This window comes from Sphaeramia orbicularis, chromosome 11, assembly GCF_902148855.1.
Source record: "Sphaeramia orbicularis chromosome 11, fSphaOr1.1, whole genome shotgun sequence".
Lineage (NCBI taxonomy): Eukaryota > Metazoa > Chordata > Actinopteri > Kurtiformes > Apogonidae > Sphaeramia > Sphaeramia orbicularis.
Window position 1 is genome coordinate 36365081 of NC_043967.1, and position 16964 is coordinate 36382044.

General features: G+C 33.8%; 1 protein-coding gene across 1 annotated transcript in view; it reads right to left on the minus strand.

The window, feature by feature from the left end:
* prrt1 (proline-rich transmembrane protein 1) overlaps positions 1-16964 on the minus strand; it is a 43502-nt gene that overhangs the window by 16980 nt on the left and 9558 nt on the right. Inside the window, exon 2 of the mRNA XM_030147431.1 lies at positions 3093-3430. Coding sequence (XP_030003291.1) covers positions 3093-3430 — 338 coding nt within the window. The remainder of the gene's footprint in view (positions 1-3092; positions 3431-16964) is intronic.

Genomic DNA, 16964 nt, shown 5'->3' on the forward strand with positions numbered 1-16964 from the left:
AAAAACCTATATGACAACTTTGTTCATTGTACTCTTTTACATGACGTATCCTTCAGTCATGACTGAATGTGTATATTTTTTACCTGATTTCTTAAGGACTGAGTGAAATGTAGATGTAATATTTTCTTATTTGGAAAAATGTGTTCGAGCATCATTCCAGATTACAATGTGACTTTCACTTATATATGTGAATATGCAGACCTTCATCACCTCTGAATGCCGTTTGCCTGGTTGGACCTCAACGTAAAAACCCAAATTTGTCAAGATGGATGTAAATAGCAGATCTAACCAGGCCAGACAGTCTAAGTTTTATACTGTCCTCAACTAATCCATACTAACTATTTATTGTATGTTATGTATGTAATATAAGTGCAAATATAATGTTAAATAATTTTATTCTGGAAATTATAAGGTTTATGTATAATTTAAGGGATGCTCACACAACAATGATGGGTAAAAACATTGTTCATTTTGTCAAAAGTTGAATATGAAAATCTATTTTGGAGCTAGAAGACATTGTGGTTCATTAAAAAGAGCTTCTTGGCTTTTCATGTTTTCAGTTACATGTATGATGTTCAAATCCATTAAATCCAGCATATTAAGAAACTATGAAACAGGAAATTAACTTGGTGGTTTGGAGACGCTGTTGAATATAATGATGTCTTGAATGATGTGAATTATAAATGATGAATTACAGCAGTAAGTGATGCTGTATTAAGAGATTATGTTTTCTGTTGGAAATTACTAATGGAAACACACAAGTATTTTGAGAGGCAGAAAATATACGATTGGTCTTTCTGCTCCATTTAGATTAGGTTAGATTGAATAGAACTTTATTGATCCCTGGGGCAGAGCCATCAGGAAATTAAACTTCCAGTAGCAGCACAACACCAAATGTACACATATAAAAAGAATTACAATAAAAAGATGAAAATAATTGTAAAAACAGCAATTAAACACAGGCAGTAGCACATTACAAGTACTAGTAGTAATAAATAATAATAATAATAATAATAATAATAATAATAATAATAATAATAATAATAATAATAATAATAATAATATGAACCATCCAGACCACTCAGGTGGTCTGGTGCAGGTCTGCTCTGTGTTCCAAAAGTCAGAACTAAATATGGAGAATCAGCGTTCAGTTTCTATGCTCCGTATATCTGGAACAAATTACCAGAAAATATCAGGTCTGCTGAGAGTCTGAGTTCTTTTAAGTCCAGGTTAAAGACTCACCTGTTCACTGCTGCCTTTGACTAAAAGGCTTTTGACTTTTTACATTCTATATTCTCTTTCGAAACTCTGCACTGCAACTCTTACTTTAATATGTGTGTGTTTTTATATTTTTGGGTTTTATGTGTTGTTTTCTTACTTGCTGTTTTTAATCACCTTTTACATCAGGGGTGTCAAACTCATTTTAGTTTAGTTCCACATTCAGCCAAATTTGATCTGAAGTAGGCCGGACCAGTGAAATAGTAACATAATAATATATAAATAATGTCAACTCCAAATTTTCTTCTATGTTTTAGAGCGAAAAAAGTAAAATTATGCAATGACAATGTTTGCATCTACCAACTATCCTTTAAAACAATGTGAATAACATGAACAAACTGAAATTCTTAAGAAAACTAAGTGCAATTTCAACAATATTATGTCTCAGTTTATCATTTACACATGTAAATTACAACTTACAGATCACAGTGGATGAACAAACACACAAAACATTTAATAAAGAGGCAGAACATTGGTAAACTTACACTTCAGATATTTCAGATATTTCAAATTTTTCATATTTGTTGAGGTTATTCCTGTTTTTTTTGTGAAATAATTGTTTGTTTTAGTGTAAATACAGTAAAATGACAAAAAAAATTTGTACATTTAGAAGAGAAACATTTGGAGTTGTGAGTATTTATAGGTTATTATGATAGTATTTTACTGATCCAACCCACTTGAAATTAAATTGGTCTGTATGTGGAACCTGAACTTAAATGATTAATGTCTTCAGTGCAATTTTTACATTTCACAAATTAATCCCACAGGCCAGACTGGACCCTTTGACGGGCTGCATGTTTGACACCTGTGCTTTACATGTTTCTTTTATAATGTTTTAAATGTGTTTCTTTTTCCCTTGTCGTTGTATTTCAATGTCCTGTGTGAAGCACCCTGAATTGCCTTATTGCTGAGATGTGCTATACAAATAAACTTGCCTTGCCTATAAAATGAATATATTTAAATTTTGTCATTTTTACCCAAAAAAATTCATTCATAATGTGGACATTTTTGTAAAAGCAGATTTTCTTTTTTCTGTGTCTTTCTTTGATTTCATGAATTCGATAAAATAAATATAATAAACTAAACTAAAACTATAATGTGTTCTTTAATAAATCTCTGAATTCCCCTTAAGTGTAATTGAGTATTTATTGCATTAACCCTTTCATGCATAGTGGTCATTACAGTGGACAGCTGTTCAAAGGGTCTTATGGGTTTGGTTGTTTTAGTTCCATATCAGCCAACACTGTGGACACTTATGCACCATCACATAATAATACACTGATGTTCAGACCATTACTGTAACTTTAGTGTTCTAGATAAACCTGATCTGCACTAACATGTTTGAGTTTAAAAAATTGGTAATTTTTATTAGATTCTAAAGGGTTTTTTTTTTTTGGATATTATCTCCATGCAGGTATGTTAAAATGTGAGAAAACATCAGATTAGCAGCATTAAACATGTTTTTATTTCCTAGTTTTGACGCAGTATGTCAGTAAATACATGTTTCTTTGCTTCTTGAATTAAACGCATGGTGTCTAGCTGTGTGGACATTTTTGGAACTCCATGAAAAATGGGTTCATAAAAATTTTTCAATTGTTTTCATGCCTAAAGAGGAATAGAAACACTCAGGAAAAAGAAACCCTCTTCATTAAGGTTCTCATAATTCATGCATGAACGAGTTAAAGAGGCTGAACATACCATTTGTGTCATGTTTTTAGTGCTATCCTTTAGTAACACAGGACTATTGTGGTGTAATGTGGTGTAACTCTGTCGCAGCCTGATGTCAGACGTGTGAAATCTCGTCTGTGACTCACCGACGCCATGGGGTAGACAGGTACGTAAGCTGTGCAGGGCTGCAGCTGGAGGGGGTAGCCCGGATGAAGGTATCCTACAGGGGGGTGCGGAATGGTGCCTCCGGGACCCTGGGTCTGGACTGTGTAGCCTTGTGGAGCCCCTGGGGGTCCCAGTGGGGTGCAGTGGAACTGTGTCTCTTGGAGATAGCCCTCTGATCCTGGAGGTGGAGGCGGAGGGGGGTAGTTGGGCTGGGTGCCGGGTGCAGGCGGGATGTTGGGGTGAGGGGGGGCGTTAGGGTCCTGCGGCCCAGGGAGGTAAGGAGGGGGCTGCATGGTCTGACGTCCAGAGTCGTCAAGACCTGAGAAGTGGAGGTGAGGTGGATGGAGAGACAAAGACAAAGAGAATGAACCCAATTATTAAATGAGAAATTCTCCTTTTAATGAACACTGTCCTGGCAGAGACAGGATGAATATCCTTGAATATTACAACATTATCAAAACAAGTTGTGCGTGTTACAAACAGGAGTTATTTAAGACAGACTTTCTATTCTTCTTCTTCTTTTTTTTTTTTTTTTACTTTATTTATAGAACTTTTCAACATTTATAGAACTTTTCATTTAACAAGTATAACATTTATAATTTCAAGCAATGTATTCATGATACAGAGATTGGCACAGGACATGATAAAGAAACAGAACCCAAGGGGGAAAAAAAGAAGGCAATACAAACAAGACACACAAAAACAGTCAAGACAGTGCATTCTGGTACCGTTAAAGGAAGAAAGAAAATAAATAAATTAAAAAGACAGGTCAATAACAATATAAACACCTAAAATGTATTTAAAGTTACAAGACTTTAGTGATTTATCACCATTTATTTATAATATTCTCCTCTGTATTTTGTATTTTATCAGTATAGATAGATAGATAGATAGATAGATAGATAGATAGATAGATAGATAGATAGATAGATAGATAGATAGATAGATAGATAGATAGATAGATAGATAGATAGATAGATAGATAGATAGATAGATACCCCAACAGACAACCAACATTGGAGACACAAGGTAAGAAGTAATAAAAAAAAAAAAAAAAAGAAGAAATAAGAAGAAATATATAGTATGTACAGTAAAATCCGTAACATCTCAGCTACATTTCTATTGTATATAAGCCAAGCACTGTCCTTTTTTGGCATACATTTGCTTCATATTTCTATGTTTTGATATATACAGTACACATACATACATTTTTTTCATCTCATTAATTTTCATTAGATTTGGAGACATTTTAAGAAAATTCAAGGAAACTTTTGCCAAGGGTGCATTGAACATTAACTGACAATAAATGAAAATAACGCACCACACAACTAAGATAGATAGATAGATAGATAGATAGATAGATAGATAGATAGATAGATAGATAGATAGATAGATAGATAGATAGATAGATAGATAGATAGATAGATAGATAGATAGATAGATAGATAGATAGATAGATAGGCTTTATTACAGACTCATGGTCCACATTAAAAAGCAAACAGATAAATACAAACACAATAAAAAAAAAAACATAAAAAACCTCCATACTTTCCAGAGGCAGTCATACCAGTGTTTCCAGAACAGAGCTGTGTAACATACAGCACTATATGCAGGATTTGTCAGCAATAAAATTACAGTATTTTCCGAGTGATTCAGGCGACACGTAAATTTAAACATCAGATTTCTGAGCACCGCACGCAATGAATGTACATGATTAGACATTAACAGTTCACTGGCACTGGTCCATCTGGGCTTTTTCAATAAAAGTCTTAGAGCATCACTGTATGCCAGTGTCAGTCTGTGGAAGCTGGCCTTTTTATAGTTCACCCACAGATGTGCTGTGTACAGAGGAGTGCAGTACGCTCTAAACAGAGTCAGTTTCACCTGGACAGAACAAGACGAGAATTTCCGTGACAGTACGTTTGCTTGTGAATACAACATCCGACACCGACGATATATGTCCTCATCATCTGACAGCTGATCTGTAATGATGTGACCCAGGTACTTGACAGCATAAATCACATATTTCCCTGTTTTTAATTTACTGAACATGAATATGTTCATAAAAGCTCAGATTAAAGTTGAAGCTTATTATATCAAAAACATAAAACTGCAGAAAAAAAAAATGTTTTTCAGTCAAATCTCTCAACAACTGAACATAAACCCAGTGTGTCCATCCACTGTCATCGATCCAACTCCATGGGTTTTACTGGTGAATCAATGTTGTAGAAGATGACAGTGTTTCCATGGTAACTACAGAGCCTCTGAATGTCCAAATGGGTCATATCTGATGACCATGAAAAGATGACAAACTGTATTTTACACCAATTATTTACATGTATTGATAGGATTAATGGATCAACAGTTATTGAACAGTTTAGATCAATAGATTTTGGTCAGTGATGGATGTTTGGATTTTTATGGTTAAAATAAGATCCTGCTGCAAAAATAAGGGAAAAAAATCTTGTTCCTCTGTTGCTATATTCCAAAAGTTATCGTTCTACTGGTTAAACCTAAACTCAGTAATAGCTACACTTTTATTTTACCAGAAATAAGACTTTATTTAACTTGTTAATATTTCTTTTTTCAGTGTATCTGGAACATTTGACTAATCAAGTCCAACAGGCTTCATTTATTTGTGGCCAAAGACTATGAATAGAAAACTGGCAGAGGGAAGTGTGTTTTTACTGTCAGAGACCCAAAACAGAGACGGATCTTGACCAAATACAGACTCAGTTCAGTTCACAGTCTATCCAAAGAGAAAGACGACACAAGTAGTCCTATCTACAGACACAGGGACTGGTCCGTTCACATATATGACAGCAGAGGAACAGACACACATGCATTTCCCCTTAAAATGTACAGAAATATGAAGCTAACAGAGCAGAATAGTGCATGTCATTAGTCAGAAAAGCCAACGACTGTAGCTGCACAATATGCAACAAACTGAGGAACACATACAGTGAATATGACAAATGTCTTCACTCATACATGTTTTGCGCTTTTTTTTTTTTTTTTTTTTGGCATTTTCTTGCTCCTTTAACAATGTTTCTATTTCATTTCATAGCTGAAGACATTATGGTTTTATAGCAAGTAAAACATACAATTTATAATTAAAATGAATGGTTGTTTGCATCAGCAGGGTTTGACATTAAATATAAATGGGTCCAATTAATCGAAAGTGAACATCAACATGAAAAGGTAAATTTGCACACATCATTTATCACCGGGGCTCATTTTTTAGTTAAAGATCTACATTTTATGGAAATGTCATCCTTTTTAAAATACCACTTTAAAAAAAAGTTACAACCAATTTTATTGATTGTACTTTTTACATCATAGCCATAGCTGAAATTTGATGCCAAAAATTATATCTAAATCATTTGATAATGTATTCAATCTGTTGATTATATAGATCAGGGGTGTCAAACATGCGGCCCGGGGGCCAAATGCGGTCCCCCCCCAAAGGGTCCAGTTTTGCCCCTGGGATGTTTTTGCAGAGTGCAAAAATTCCACAGTCTTGAATTGAATTTAAGCAAAAAAAAAAATATTTAGCTTGATTTAAGGAAAAAAATCTTGAATTAAGCCAAAACAAATCTTCAGTTAAGTAAAAAAAAATCTTCAATTAAGAAAAAAAAATCTTCAATTAAGTAAAAAAATCTAGAATTAACAACTTAATTTTTTTTTTTTTTGTTTTAGTGCAAAAAATAACATTAAATTATTAAAATATTTACATTTACAAACTATCCTGTAACAATAAAATGTGAATAACCTGAACAAATATGAACAACTTGAAATGTCTAAAGAAAATTAAGCACAATTTGAACAACTTTTCTGCCTGTTCCTCAGTGTTTAGTGTCTTTGTAGATCTGATCCATAATGCACATGGACAAATGATAAGTTGAGGAATAATATTGTTAAAATTGCACTAAATTTTCTTATGTTTTTTAATTTAAATTTCAGTTTTGTCAGGGTTTTTTTTTTTTCTTTGGATAGTTTATAAAAGTAAGTATTTTCATAATTTAATGGGGGTTTTTTACACTAAAACAAAGACAAAAATTTGGAGTTGTCATTATTTATAGGTTATTCTGTTATTATTTTTCTGGTCTGGCCCACTTCAGATCAAATTTAGCTGAATATGGCCCCTGAACTAGAATGAGTTTGAAACCCCTGATATAGATGATTAAGTTTCAAGTATTAGATTTTCATTATTTTGTGGATATTATTAATATTTATGAGTTTGAACATTTGTGAGTTGCTTAAAAGGCCCTGTCCACGTGTTCCCACAAAAATACCAATTTTTAATTTTCGAGTTACTTATAATTCAGTTATTTGAGTTAAACTTTCAGAAAGTAATGATCTTTTAATACATTTGAATGCGTTTCCCTTTAAAATGTGGAAAAATATTTAAAAAAAAAAACAAACATTTTTTTTGGAGCATTTTCTTGCTCCTTTAACAATGTGTCTATTTCATTTCATTTAACCCTTTCATGCATAGTGGTCACTACAGTGGACAGCTATTCTATAATGTAATTTAACCTGAACTTCTATAACAGTACCTGCATAATATCTGCATAAGTGAATATAAAGGCTAGGAAAAAAAAAAGTTATTAATATTTAACCCATAAAGACCCAGCGCTTCTTTGATGGCAGTTCCCAAATGATTTTTTCTCTCTATTTAACCTTTCTTAAGTGATTTATCACCATTTATTATTATATTATCCTCTGTATTTAGTGTTTTTTCAGTGTAAAGTAGGTATTTTATTATATTTAATCTGCTGATCATGTTGCTGTTCATTAAAACTCAAAGGTAAATTCAAAGGTTATTAAATCAGAAACAGGGAGAAAAGAAAAAAGTGACTTTTTCAGCAAATCTATCATTAATTAAGTGTGTCCATCCACTGTCATTGATCCAACTCCATGGGTTTTACTGGTGAATCAATGTTGTAGAACAGGGGTGTCAAACTCATTTAAGTTCAGGGGCCACATTAAGCCCAAATTGATCTTAAGTGGGCCAGACCAGGAAAACAATAGCATTATAACCTGGAAATAATGACGACTCCAAATTTTTCCTCTTTGTTTTAGAGCAATCAAAATTAAATTATATTAATTATTATATTAAAAAAAAATATGTACATTTACATCCAAACAAAAATGATGTGATTAACCTGAAAAAAACTGAAATTTCTTGAGAAAAATAAGTGCAATTTTAACAGTATTACATCTCAACTTAGCATTTATACATGCATATATATTATGGATTGGATCTACAAAGACACAAAATATTTAATAACAGGAAGAATAATGTTAAAATTTCACTTTCAAAATTTCAGGTTTTTCGCATTTTGTTGTTAAAGGATAGTTTGTAAATGTTAATATTTTCATCATTTAATGAAAGTTTTTACACTAAAACAAAGAGGAAAATTTTGAGTTGTAATTACTTATATATAGATGTAATGTAATATTCTGTTTTTCACATTAAACTAAGAAAATTTGGAGTCATTATTTTTCAGTTATTATGCTACTATTTTAGTTGAGATCACATTGGTTTGTATGTGGAACCTGAACTAAAACGTCTTTGACATCCTTGATTGATAATTTGTTACGTGTAATTTTTGCACTTTACAAATTCATTCCGCAGGCCAAACTGGAACCTTTGGCGGGCCGATTTTTGGCCCCCGGGCCACATGTTTGATACCTGAGTTGTAGATGATGACAGTGTTTCCATGGTAACTACGGAGCCTCTGAATGTCCAAATGGGTCATATCTGATGACCATGAAAAGATGATGAACTGTATTTTACACTAGTTATTTACATTTTCATGGCGTTAAAAAATGTCCAGCTGAGTGGACATTTTTTAACTCCATGAAAAATAGATTCATAAAATTTTTTTTAATTGCATTGTGTTTTTCATGCCTAAAGAGGAATAAAAACACTCCAGAAAAAAATATTGACTAAGGTTCTTACAATTCATGCATGAAAGGGTTAAACACACAGCATGCAATGTCTCCCATTAGTTGTCTCACAATCAAAACACTGGAAAAATATATTAGATGATGTCAGTGAACCTCAATGCTAGATACTACATGCCACAGAATGATGAAAAGAGATGAAAACGTTATTAATGTAGTCTAGTGAATGGACTCTCCAACTGTCGAAGCTTGATCTAGTGATTATAGATTAATGAAACATAACTATGAGCAGTATATTTAATTTTGGAAGTTACATCCCCTTAAATCTTGCACATACAGTTGTATAATCATCAACACTTGGGCTGTTTTTTTCTCTTAATATTCATGCCAATAAGGGCTGTTTGTTTATGGATAATGTTGAATTGATATATATGCTGTAATTATTGAAGAAAACTGTTGGATTGTTGAGTCTGTTTGTATGACTGTATTGCCATTAGGGGTGTGTATTGGCAAGAATCTGGTGATATGATACAAATCACAATACTAGGATCACGATACGATATATCACGATATATTGATATACAGTTAAACGACAGTTTTTTAATTGTTTTTTTTTATTTTTTAAAAGATTATTTCCTGGAAGAACTGAATTACACCAGAAATCTGCACAAAAACTAAACACATTTTTATTTGGCCACAACAGGATCTAATGCTATATCACAAAATTTTCCTCTGTTAAAACTTAAATTATGTTTTACAGACATTACAGTTTAAGATCCTGTTCAAATGTTCATATTCTATTTGTTCATAAGTAACATCCTAACATTATTTTTGTGCAATCTCAACAAAGGAACTACCATTATTTAATAAAAGAGTGTTAAATAATAATAAATAAAATATAAACAAAAAAGAAAAACAAAAAAAAAGTAAAATGAACCTCCACAATATCTGCATTTGAATAAATACCCAAAAAATATCGATACAGTACTTTTTAAAATCGATAACTATTGCGAAATGAAATATCGCAATATATTGCAGAACCGATATTTTCTTACACCCCTAACTGCCATGAACATATTGTTGTGTGTGGTTCAATTACTGCATTGTGTATTTGTTGTGGTTGAGTGTTAAAATTGGGAAAAATGTGTTGTTTGATTGTTGTACTAGGTTAGTGATGACGCTGTAAAAGCACTTGAGGGGTAGGATTAAATAAGTTTATACTTCTTCCTACTCCTTTTCGACCAAGCAAAATTCAGACTTGCACGTACTTGAAGATAGATTCTGTCCATTTAATTGTTATTTTGTTTTTGTTTTAGTTTGCTTCATTTTGCTTCATTTTGTTTCTTTGCATGTTTGAAATAAATAAGTAAATAAATAAAGCAAACCAAACTGATATACGGCTAAAATTTACTTAGGGGGTCAAATAAGTGGCCATTTTTGTCAAAAAAAAAAAAAAAGTTGTAAGAAATACATAGAACTGTGTTGAAATAATGCTAATACATTTGTGCACAGACTACTGATATTATTTGACAGTGGAAGCTATATTTTCAGAAATATTGGATTTGGAATAGTACATGTATGTGAAAACTTTTGCTGGTGGACAGACGTGACATTACCCACGATGCTCTGGTCAGTACCAGTACTTTATTACTAATAAACTTATAGACTTACTATTGCTAACTCTCCTCTTATTCATAAATGTTAGTATTGTGGATCTAAAACAATAACAGCTGACACAAAAACACAAAATGTGTCAGTGGACGGATGTGACATGGTTGTTACAGATCCCATCATACTGATGCTCGGCAGCCATGTCACCGTTTACACTAATGATCCCTGTGCAAAAACTAGGATCAGAATTATTTATTGTATAGTTTATCATCATACTAAAGAGGAAATAACAATATAGAATTGTTATTTCTTTATAAAAATGCTTATTATTAGAAAACTGTTGATTTCAAAAGTGACGTGGGACATTCTTCATGTATGTATTGGCGTAACATAAGCAGGATGGATCAGCACCATACTCCATATTGAACCTGTAAAAATAAAACGTGATATGTAGGAGAGAATCTTGTAAGAAAAACTGGGGAATCTAAAAGAATAGAATATTTGTTTTTCAGGTAAATTCAGTTCAAATATAACTTGGCCATTTGTGACATGAAAATCTAGCATTAATTGTGATGAAATTGGACATTTTTGAGCTGAAAACATAGTTCATATGACCATCAACATGTTGAACAGAACTGAAATCCTGTCAATTTGCAGAACTGTCATTTACCAACACAAAGTTCCTTTGGTGATTCACTTATATTGATTTCTTATGCACAAAGACATAAATAAGACCTCTAAGCAAATTTTAGCCGAAATAAATAAAGCAAACCAAACTGATATTGTGAAATAGACGGAGAAATGAACAAGAAGGAAAGAGAAAAAGGAGAAGTAGGTGGAACGGCATCACAAGTAGAAATAGAACAATAAAAGAAAGAGATATAAAGGCGAGGGCATGTTATCTAACTCTAGCACGGTCACACGTTTATCCGCATGTTGAATGCAGTATGTTTTATCTCAGCTCTTGAGAAGCGGAAGCAATTACACAGACCACAGCTCCTCAGCCAGACTTCACAGAGCGTTCACAAAGGAGAGGCCTGACTCTGACCTGTGTGGTCTGTGATAGAACGCCGACAGTGATCGACATTAATGCACTCAAAGAACAAAGACCTTTTTTTTCCCTTAATGAAATTATGTTCATTAGTGGCTGGAAATGTGTGGTTTGTGCCATGGAGAGCTCCATGTGATGCGTCAATCTGCTTTGGATTATCTGAATATTTCATCCCCACACCTCTGTTCCCTTTGTGTTTCTGTAACATTGAAAATGACTGATAGGGTGTCGTGTTTTCACAGCGGGGAGGCGGCTGCAGGAACAGTAATCCATTTAGACAGGGACATGAAGAGGAGAAAGAAAAATGGAGAGGAGAGGGAGGTCAGGATGACATGAGAGAGAAAGAGGAAGGAGGGAGGAGTGAAGGAAGAAGCAGATCAGGAGGCATTCACAGAGCGAGAGGAAGCTGAGTGATGAGGGCTGACGACTTGTGCTCGGGGACCGCCGGCTTTACATAACGTCCCCAACTCTGTCACAAGCAGGAAGTGGACCAGAAACTGACGGAGCACAAGGGAACGAGCACGAGGGAAGGGACACCTTTAAAAAGGTCAGGACGTGACAAGCAGCTTGGCAAACAAAAACACAATATACTGTACGTGTTGATATTTATTTGAGCTGGCCTGTAGAGTCTGTTGGAGATGATTTCCCATTTAAAGACCACATAAGACTGGAGACAAACCAAGGAGTGGTTCATTCTGAGCTCAACTTCAGTTCCAGACAGTAAAATATCCCAAAAATTGGCTTTATAGAATATGTTCTTTGCAACAGAGCTAACATTCCCTTAAAATATGGATAACAATCTGCAGAAAAGAGCCAAAAGTACAGGCTGTACTGCAACGATAGTGGAGTTAATACAAAATAATCTGCTTTTTGAAAATCATGACTTAAAACAAACATTCAGAGCAGAAGTTTCATGGTATTAACCCTTTCATGCATGAATTATGACAACCTTGGTCAATATTTTTTTCTTGAGTGTTTTTATTCCTCTTTAGGCATGAAAAAAACAAAGCAATTGAATTTTTTTTATAAACCTATTTTTCGTGGTGTTACAAAAATGTCCACTCAGCTGGATATCATGTGTTTAATTTTAGAAGCAAAGAAACATATATTTAAAAACTCATCATCAGAAAGTGATATACAATGTGAAAACTATGAAATAAAAACATTTTTAATGCAGTTAATCTGATGTTTTCTCACATTTTATCATACTCTAATATTAGTTATTACTCATTTCATGGAGATAATATCCTCCTGAGACCATGGAATTTGACAGTTTTAGCTTTTTTACATTAAAAATTGTCTTGATTGGAAACTGCATAATGCAACAGTTTTTTCACATGCATTTTAAAAATTATTTTTATTTATTGATTTATTTTTTAAATGAAATGTCCTTTGCAATGGACTATTTTTTTTAAGTAAAACTGTCAAACTTTAGTCCCCTTCAGAGGACAAAATGCATTGCTGGATCTCAGGAGGATATGCAAAAAAACAAAACAACTTTTTGTTTCAGAAAACTGTTAATTACAGTCTAATAAGAATTAGCAATTAATTTACACTAAACCATGTTACTACAGATCAGGCTTATCAAGAACAGCAAAGTTACAATAATTGTATGAATGTCAGTGTATTATGGGATGGTGCATAAGTGTCCACTGTATTGGCTGATATGGAACCAAAACAACAAAATCCATGAATATACAAGAGAACAGCTGGAGAAGAACTGTCCACTGGAGTGACCACTATGCATGAAAGGGTTAAAGACCACATAAGACTGGAGAAAAACCAAGGAGTGGTTCATTCTGAGTTCAACTTCAGTTCCAGAAAGTAAAATATCCCAAAAAATTGGCTTTATAAAATATGTTCTTTGCAACAGAGCTAACATTCCCTTAAAATATGGATAACAATCTGCAGAAAAGAGCCAAAAGTACAGGCTGTATTGCAACGATAGTGGAGTTAATACAAAATAATCTGTTTTTTGAAAATCCTAACTTAAAACAGACATTCAGAGCAGACATTTCATGCTATTAAATCATGAAAATATGAGTATAATTAAACAATGATACAGTATTTTATTTGGTGTATTAAATATCACCTCTCGTATTATTCTATATTCCATTTTTTTACTTTGTACAATGTAAAAGAAAGAAAAAAACTAAGATTAAAATAAGACAAACTGTATGACAAAAAACTCCTTAAAGCTTTGAAAATTATTTCATTTAAATAAGTATACTCAGTAAAATAAATAATCCCATAAAATATAAAATAAGCCTCAGTAATTTAACAACATAAAAGCCTGCAATAAGTGGAGTAAGTTTCTGTTATATACTGTGTGAATTTATGTACATGTGAAAAATGACTTTATGTTGGAATAATACGGTTGATATAAAATATCTCCTTAACGTTTAAGTACTTTATGGCGTCTGTTTTTGGTATGAAGTAATTAAAGAGACAACCACTGCACTTGTATGTTCACACTCATTTAGATATTACAAAGTCTGAAAATGTAAATTTTTGTCTAACACAGATTTTTATCTCCCATAATCCCACACTACTTCACAACATCATCAAATTACATCTTTTTATTGTTTTGACTCAAAGTCCCCTGACAGAAATGACATACAGCGCAATTAAATGTCGTTAATCCTTCAAATTTAAAATGATTTACGAATATAAGGTTAATTTGTGTAAGTAAAATGGTCATATTTTACACCGTGCATGTGGATGGATCATATCTAAAGTTATGATTGAATTAGAGGAAAGGTCCTATAAGAGATCTGTGCATGTCTTTGATACCAAACAGAAAATGCTGACCGTTATCAAAGGGTAAAACTAACATTTATGCTGTTCAGTATCAAAAATTAACCTTTAGTTGAAGACATTATGGTGTTAGAGCAAGTAAAATACATACAATTTATAATTAAAATGAATGGCTGTTTGCATCAGCAGGGTTTGACATCAAATATAAATGGGTCCGATTAAGTGAAAGTGAACATCAACATGAAAAGGTAAATTTGCACACATCATTTATCAACGGGGCTCATTTTTTAGCAAAAGAGTTCTAATTTATGGAACTGTCATCCTTTTTAAAATACCACTTTAAAAAAAAGTTACAACTGATTTTATTGACTGTACTTTTTACACCATAGCCACTACTGAAATTTGACGCCAAAAATTATATGTGAAAAATTTGCAAATGTATTCAATTTGTTGATTATATAGATCACAGGTGTCAAACATGTGACCCGGAGGCTAAATCCGGCCCGCCAAAAGGTCCAATCCGGCCTGTAGGATAAATTGCTGAAATGCAAAAATTACACTAAAGATATTAACAATAAATGGTGTAAAAATCCTTTTAATTCAGGTTCCACATACAGACCAATTAGATCTCAACTGGGTCAGAACCAGTAAAATAGTATCATAATAACTTATAAATAATAACAACTGCAGATTTTATCTTTGTTTTAGTGGAAAAAAAGTAAAATTATATGAAAATGTGTACATTAGCAAACTATCCTTTTACAAAAAATGTGAATAACCTGAACAAATATGAACAACCTGAAATGTCTTAACAGAAGTAAATGCAATTTTACCAATATTTTACCTGGTACTATATGTTTTGTGTATTTGTAAGTGTAATGTAAGTTGTAACGCACATGTGTAAATGATAAACTGAGGAAGAATATGGTTAAAATTGCACTTGTTTTTTTTAAGACATTTCAAGTTGTTCATGTTATTCAGATTTTTAAGGAAACGTTATAGATGATGATGATGATGTTTTGTTCGACCGGAAAAAGGTGGTCTGCCCTCTCCGGGTCGGTGGGGAGTCTTTGCCCCAAGTGGAGGAGTTTAAGTATCTTGGAGTCTTGTTCACAAGTGAGGGAAGGATGGAGCGTGAGATTGACAGACGGCTCAGTGCAGCGTCTGCAGTGATGCAGTCGCTGTACCGGTCGGTTGTGGTGAAGAAGGAGCTGAGCCGAGAGGCGAAGCTCTCGATTTACCGGTCAATCTACGTTCCTACCCTCACCTATGGTCATGAGCTTTGGGTCATGACCGAAAGGACAAGATCCCGGATACAAGCGGTCGAAATGAGTTTCCTCCGCAGGGTGGCTGGGCGCACCCTTAGGGATAGGGTGAGGAGCTCAGTCACCAGGGAGGAGCTCGGAGTAGAGCCGCTGCTCCTCCGCGTCGAGAGGGGCCAGCTGAGGTGGCTCAGGCATCTGTTTGGGATGCCTCCTGGACACCTCCCTGGGGAGGTGTTCCGGGCATGTCCCACCGGGAGGAGACCTCGGGGAAGACCCAGGACACGTTGGAGAGACTATGTCTCTCGGCTGGCCTGGGAATGCCTCGGGGTCCCCCCGGAAGAGCTGGAGGAGGAGTCTGGGGAGAGGGAAGTCTGGGCATCCCTGCTTAGACTGTTACCCCCGCGACCCGGCCCCGGATAAGCGGAAGAGAATGGATGGATGGACATTGTAGATGTAAACCTTATCATAATGTCATTTTACTTTTTTCACTGTTTTTCTACTGGTCCAGCCCACTTGAGATCATACTGAGGTGAATGTGGCCCCTGAACTAAAATGAGTTTGACACCCCTGATATAGATGATTAAGTTTCAAGTATTGGATTTTCATTATTTTGTGAATATTGTTAATATTTATGAGTTTGAACATTTGTGAGTTGCTTAAAAGGCCCTGTCCATGTGTTCCCACAAAAATACCAATTTTTAATTTTCAAGTTACTTATAATTCAAATATTTGAGTGAAACTTTCAGAAAATAATCTTTAATACATTTTGGGTGATGCATATAATGAATGAAAGAGTCATCCATGTGTTACTATGGCAACCTGTAAACGTGTTACCACATTCTCATATCAATAAAACAGAGACTTTTCAATATTTTACTCCAAAATGTATTTTCAGCAGAGTTGAACATAATATCTAAAAGGTTTTGCCCTACTTAATATCAGTGTCTGTCGAAAACTGCACGTTTTGAATGTTTGTGTAAAGCTTAAAAAATTGATGTCTGTTTCAAGTCCATGTGTTACCAGTAGTAATCTGATATTTTTCACTTAAAAATTTTATCTCCCCAAATTTAGTTCTACATAATGTTAAAGTGCTTATAAATACCTACTCAAATATATATAATACATGCATATAAGTTACTCTGATTACATGACAGAGACTGTTGAACACAGAATGTGTCCACGTGTTACCGCTTGATCAGACCCACATGTTTAAACCTGTGTATCTGTGTGATCTGTTTAGGCATCAACAGCTGGAT